Source organism: Otolemur garnettii, unplaced genomic scaffold (assembly GCF_000181295.1).
Source record: "Otolemur garnettii isolate 467f Iridium unplaced genomic scaffold, OtoGar3 scaffold00021, whole genome shotgun sequence".
Classification (NCBI taxonomy): Eukaryota; Metazoa; Chordata; class Mammalia; order Primates; family Galagidae; genus Otolemur; species Otolemur garnettii.
In genome coordinates, this window is record NW_003852416.1 from 17,552,272 (window position 1) to 17,558,751 (window position 6,480).

The following is a 6,480-nucleotide window of genomic DNA, read 5'->3' on the forward strand; positions in this document are numbered from 1 at the left end:
TTTTGGTTGCAGCCATCATTATTGTTTAGCGGGCCTGGGCTGGATTCAAACCTGCCATCTCAGGTGTATGTGGCTGGCGCCTTAGCCACTTTAGCCACAGGCACCGAGCCCCCAGTGAGCTTCTTAAGTTTAAAATATCCAAAACTAAATCTATCATCTTCACCAAACCTGTTCCTCCACTTCCAATTCTCTTAGAAATGGCACCAGTAAATGTCAAATGTAAAATTGTGGGAGTCAACTTAGGTTCCTCCTTTCCCTCTAGTTTTGCCCTGCTCTGACACACCGCTACCAAACAATGGGTCAAGTTCTAAGTAAGACTGCTTCCTATAGATCTATTGTTTCATACCCTTCATCCCCATGACCAGCTCACCTAAATTCCAAGTCCTCGTTATTTCTCTTCTGAACTACAACCACCTTCTAACTTACCTTTCTGACTTCGATGTAATCTCAGCGCTACCTCACTGATGACAAAGTAATCTTTCTAAGAACCAAATCTGAACATGTCTCTTCCTGCTTAAAATTCCTCAAAGCCAATGGCTTCCCCTCACACTTAGAATTGCCTACGCACGCTGGTGTGGCCGGCCAAGACCGTCACGATACGATCCTTCTCCAGCTGTCTCTCCTCCATCTTTGCTCATTCCATGCCAGAGCACACATTTTGCAATTAAACAAGATGTGCTATTTCACTGTCCTCCCCTGGCCTCACTACCCTTATTCTCTTCAAAGAGGCAATTCAGGTACCATCTCATCTTGGAAGTCTCCCTAACCTCTCCTGTGGCAGCTGGTTGGGTACCTGTCTCTATGTCCCATAAAGTCTTCACTAACTCCCTTAGGACATTTATTAACCTGTATTATAACTTATTTTCTCTCCCTTCTGTAAGATTTCTCTCAATTCTGTGTGAGATTCTCAAAGACAAGCACTCTCTTTCACATCTAAAGCCTCAGAAACCAGCTCAGTGCCTGGTACATAATACTTTCAAGAAATGTTAACGTAATAGCTCAAATTAATCATAAGAAAATGAGAGGGGGGGGAAATAATATTATCTTTGTAAGATCTGAAGAGGAGACTGTTTTTATTCCTGGGATACAATGCAATAATTGAGGCCAGTCAGCACTGCCAATGATTATAATTTTAGCAACCATTTCCCAGAAGAGAGACCAATTGTTGTTACCTAATCTAAGGCCTTGTACATAAAAGACACTCATTTCCTATTTAATTTAATTGTACGGATTTTATTATTTTAACTCCTATTGGCACCAAATTCTAGAACAGTTACAATAGCTTCTGTCCCCAGATGAAGCCGGCTTGAAAAACAAGTAGAAATCAAACCCTGTGCTCCTTCCTGTCCAGCTTGAGAATATCTTCAAAGAATTTTGTCTTCCTAAACATACGACATGAATTAAGCACAGAAACCAAGACTCTGATATTCAAATACGATGGGTTGTCAAGTAAAAAATGATATGTGCATAATATAACAAATAGATGAATAAAATGAATGGCCAAGAACCCAACATGTATTTGCTCATGTGAAGATCCTTAGGATCAGACCACCCTTGAGAGATCTGCTCTTCAGTAAAAATGACCACCTGTCTTAAGCTTTCTGGGAATAGGTACTACAACTGCCTGAAAGAATATCACCTTGGTTCCTGACATAATGTTCAAAAGATCTAGGCTGTCCTTGGTCACTGACCCCTCACCAAAAAAGGCACAGTTTTTAGAGCTCAAATATGTATGAAAGGACCCTAGAGAATACTGTCAGTGATTAAAAGCTTAAACTCTAAAATTAGATTGATCTGGGTTTGGATCCTCTGGCTCTCTGCTACATTTTATCTATGTGACCACAAGCAAGTCATCTGCCTTCCTGTGGCCTCTCACTTTACCAATCTGTATAAAGGAGATATAGCCTAAGTTTGCTGTGAAAACTGAATGAAAAAAAAAATTAGAATTTAAATAGTGTCTGACACATAGTAAGTGCTCAATAAATGATAACTATTGTATCATTGATGGATTTTCTCTTAAGAGTTTGAAGCTAGGCTCAGCGCCTGTGGTTCAAGTGGCTAAGGCACCAGCCATATACACCTAAGGTGGCGAGTTCGAATCCAGCCCGGGGCCCGCCAAACAACAATGATGGCTACAACCAAAAAAATAGCCAGAAATTGTGGCAGGTGGCTGTGGTCCCAGCTACTTGGGAGGCTGTGGCAGGAGACTTGCTTGAGCCCAGGAGTTGGAGGTTGCTGTGAGCTGTGATGTCATGGCACTCTACCCAGGGTGACAGCTTGAGGCTCGGTCTCAAAAAAAAAAAAAAAAAAGAGTTTGAAGCTAAAAATCATCCCTAAGTACATGCAAAATATCTTTCAATATCCATAGAAACAGGCTCTTGTGATCAATGGAATTATTCAGCAATAAGTAGCTTCTTCAAAAATATAGATTACAGGCTTCTATCGAAGACCATAATTTATATCACCTAGGAATTCAATCCTAGATAGGCTTATTTCGTTGTAAAGTTCTTCAATATAGCAACTCTACAATTTTTCACCCTGCTTCTCAATCACAGTTGTGCAGCTAGGGTCACACGGGTTATGAGATCGTCCTCCCTCCCTTCTCACCTCCAGAAGTAGCTGCTCCCGCTTACTGGATGAGGCAGTGGGGAGGGCGGCCCATGAAGGAAGCTTGTACAGCCACTGCCTTTGTCATATTTCCTCTGTGAAGAAACAGAAGACTTCAGTTCCTGGGATTGGTTAAGCTCTAGAATAGAGAACTAAGGAACTATTTTGTATTTTCCTAGGAATCTCGTCTCTCTTTGTGCAGAGCGCCATTGCAGCCAAACCGTACGTGTCTTTTTTTTTTTTTTTCATCTTTGTCAGGAAACTGGAATGATAATAAACACAGGTAGCTTGCAATACATGATAAATTGAAGGAAGTTGGCATAGAGCAGAGAAAGACTCAGACTGAGGGAATGAGAAGAAGAAAAACCAATGAAAGAATAAATTATAAACAGTGACTGTACCAACAGACTTCACCGAGGTCAGTTTGGTCTCCTCTGATGCCAGTCATGGATTTATTCAACATATATTTTATTGAGCACTCGCTATATGCTAAGCACTGTATTAAGGAAGCACTAGGGATCAAAACACAGACACATGCGAAAGCCTGTGTCCTTACTGTCAAGGACCTGCAAGGCGAGTGGGGAAGACAGGCCAGGAAAACCCCAACCTGGTAGGCTCTCTTCACTGACCTCCACGGAGCAACCTGCTGGCTGGCTAACGCTCCCTTCTCCTCTCCCTATAAAACACTGACGGATGCCCACCGCACGCTGAATGCTTCTGGCTACTAGACTACTGCCTCGCACCCTGTATAATCTACTCCCCTAGGTTGAGAAGAATGTTTACTAAGAATTGATTATTTTTGTTCTCAAATCTTTTTATGACAACTGTACTTAACACTGCAATTACATAATTTAGGTATTGTAGAAACTCACGAGAATAGAGAGTTGTTTCTACAGACATCATCTTAGTCCAGTTTGCACTGCTGTAACAGAATCCCTGAACTGAGTAATTTATAAAGAACAAAAGGTTTATTTCTTAGAGCTCTGGAGGCTGGGAAGTCCAAGATGGAGGAACTCACATCAGTCAGGCGCTTTCATGCTGTGAAAGCCCATGGCCAAGGGGGGAAGGGCAAGAGAACAAGAGGGAGCCAGACTGGCTCATCTCACAAGCCTGCTCTTGTGACAACGAGCCTACTCCTGAGAGAACGACACTCATCCAGTCACGAGGAGGAGCCTCAAAGCCTAAGCACCTCGAATCAGGCCCACCTCCCCAAAGTATTCCACTGGGGATTAACTTCCCAACACATGAACTTTCCAGAACACATTCAAACCATAACAGACACTATGAATTCTAGAAAGAAGTGATAAAATCAAGTTACTAACAAACACGAAAACCCCCAAATCTGGCTATTGAATTAGCAGCGAGAGAACTGTGCTAGGGAAGGAAAATAATCTGAAGAGATTCCACACTTGTATTGCTTATTCCACTTGAAATGAAAATGCAGATTTAGACAAGATTTAGAAAAGACAGATCATGGATGTGATTCAAACACAATTGCACAAAACACCAGTAAGTGAGAGCTCACAGTGAAAGAAAACGACTTAGGCTTACACATCAGAAGAATGGCAGTATCCATTTCCAAAGCTTGTTGAAATAAATTGATTCAGGCAAAAAAAACATTAATAGCTGCTAAAACCACTAGTGGACAGATTGATGGAGAAAGAATATTCATGTGGTGTCCAAGTATCATCCCGCAGATTATTGCTAATGCGGAAGGAGAAAGCTTATTATCTTTCCAATGGAGACAACTGGCAATCAGCACCTTAATTAAGTGATCAAATTTAACATCATTAATAGGGGATAATCAGACTACCATCCAAAGTATTGTCCTCCAAAGTGCACTTTATTCTCTATAAAGTATGAAGTGCAACAATTATGTTTGCAAACTCAAATCTACAAAAAGTATGGCATACCTCATTGCTGACTATCACTATGGTGACCCTCAAACTCTGCTCTTCCCTTACCTGAAGTCACTAACCTGACACATACGCAGTAATGCGTTCTTCCCTATCACTCGTAATAAAAGAATTTTAAAAATTAACAACTACAAACCATAACAAACTCCAAAGCACTGTGCCCAGCTGGCATGGTGGAAACTGCAGTTTCCACATCTCTGTGTTTATAGAGAAGGCACGGGCCTGGCTGCCTCTGTGCCCATGATGAAATTCTCTTCACATCTTCACTCAGTCAGACTGCCACATATTGCTTGAAAATACATTCATTTAGCAAATCTTTACTGAACACTGTCTATCTATTTGAACCTAAGAATATAGAGATGAACATAACTCTCTCTGACCTAAAGGAGTTCTAATTTGGCTTTCAAACTCTTCTTTGCCAAGAATTTAATTATGAACAATGACCTTTAGACTAAAATTATTATATATATATATGTATATATGCTCACATATAGTAGGAACAATTCTTAAACCAATATTTTCTCACAAATTTTCTAGAAGACAAATTTTGTTAAATGAATGCTACTTTGAAATCATAAATTAGAGTTGTAGTCTTCTGGGGGGAAAAGTCCACAGAAAATGTATAATACAGATAAACGATTCTTAAGTGATTAACAATGACCCCATAAGCTGGGCATGGTGGTTCACACCTGTAATCCTAACACCTTGGGAGGCCAAAGTGGGAGGACTGCTTGAGTCCAGGAGTTTGAGAACAGCTTAAGCAAAGCAAGATCTCAGCTCTACTAAAGTTAGAAAAATTAGCCAGGCAGGCACCCATAGTCCCAGCTACTCAGGAGGCTGAGGCAGGGAGGCCACTTGAGACCAGCAGTTTGAGGCTGCTGTGAGCTAGGATTGATGTCATTGTACTCTAGCCAGGAGACGGAGCCAGACTCTATTTCAAAAAACAAACACACACACACAGTGACCCCATGTTGCCAACAGCAGGAGTCAAGATGGAACTGTTGGAGTAAGACTATTCCCCTGTTACAGGTCCCATCCATCATCAGAATCAAGTGGGAGCCCCAGAACTCCTTGTTTCTGGCAAAATCACTCCTCTCTCCCTGCTCAATACTCAACCTCTCCACCACTGCCCCCCTGAGAACCATGAGTACTAGTTTCATCTACTCACAAGAAGCCTGGGACCGCAAGGACATCCCTGGTTGTTCACCAGCCTTGGGGATTTCCTCATACAGCGTTCAGTAGTACCCTGCTGCAGATTGGGAGGACCACCGCAGGGCTCTGGAGCACCCTCTTCCCCGCAGTTCTGTGAATTCTACTCTCCTTAGCCTCTCTACCTTCAACCCTTCCCTTCCACTCAGGGAGACTGAGGAGCTGTTTAGATTGTCCCTCCTTATACTACGACCTCCAGGCCATCAGCTGGGCAATCACAGGGCTCACATTCTCTGAAAGGATTGCCTTCTCTCCTGCATCCCCTATTGTCTAGTGTCTGGGAAAAAACCCATACAGAATATATTGAACAATGGTTAACTCATTTAAGGAAAGAGGATAAAATCTAGGCCTTGTTACATCCCACCCATCAATGGGTAGAGAAAGAAGTGTTTCCCTTTTATTTAAAAAAAAAAAAAAGAGAGAGAGAGAGAGGGCGGCGCCTGTAGCCCAAGGAGTAGGGTGCCAGCCCCATATGCTGAAGGTGGTGGGTTCAAACCCAGCCCTGGCCAAAAACTACAAAAAAAGGGGGGGGGGGTTCTTTTCTCTGTCACTCAGGCTGAAGTGCAGTGGTCACAGCTTACTATAGCATCAAACTCCTCAGCTCAAGGGATCCTCCCACCTCAGCCTCCTAACATACTAGAATTACAGGCATGAGCCACTGTACCTGGCCAGAAGCCTCTCTTCTAATGCTCAATATCACTACTTTCCATTCTCTTTTTTTTTTTTTTTAAAGACAGAGTCTCGGCTC

At 42.2% G+C, this 6,480-nt stretch overlaps 1 protein-coding gene across 3 annotated transcripts in view; it reads right to left on the bottom strand.

Moving 5' to 3' along the window:
• The window catches only part of CNNM2 (cyclin and CBS domain divalent metal cation transport mediator 2), a 147,562-nt gene that overhangs the window by 49,157 nt on the left and 91,925 nt on the right, over positions 1 to 6,480 (bottom strand). Inside the window, exon 2 of one of the 3 annotated variants that reach the window (XM_023511790.1) lies at positions 2,596 to 2,702. The exons of the other annotated variants lie outside the window; for them this stretch is intronic. Coding sequence (XP_023367558.1) covers positions 2,692 to 2,702 — 11 coding nt within the window. The 3' untranslated portion in view covers positions 2,596 to 2,691. Of the gene's footprint in view, positions 1 to 2,595; positions 2,703 to 6,480 lie in introns of those variants that run through there. 3 annotated transcript variants of the gene reach the window in all.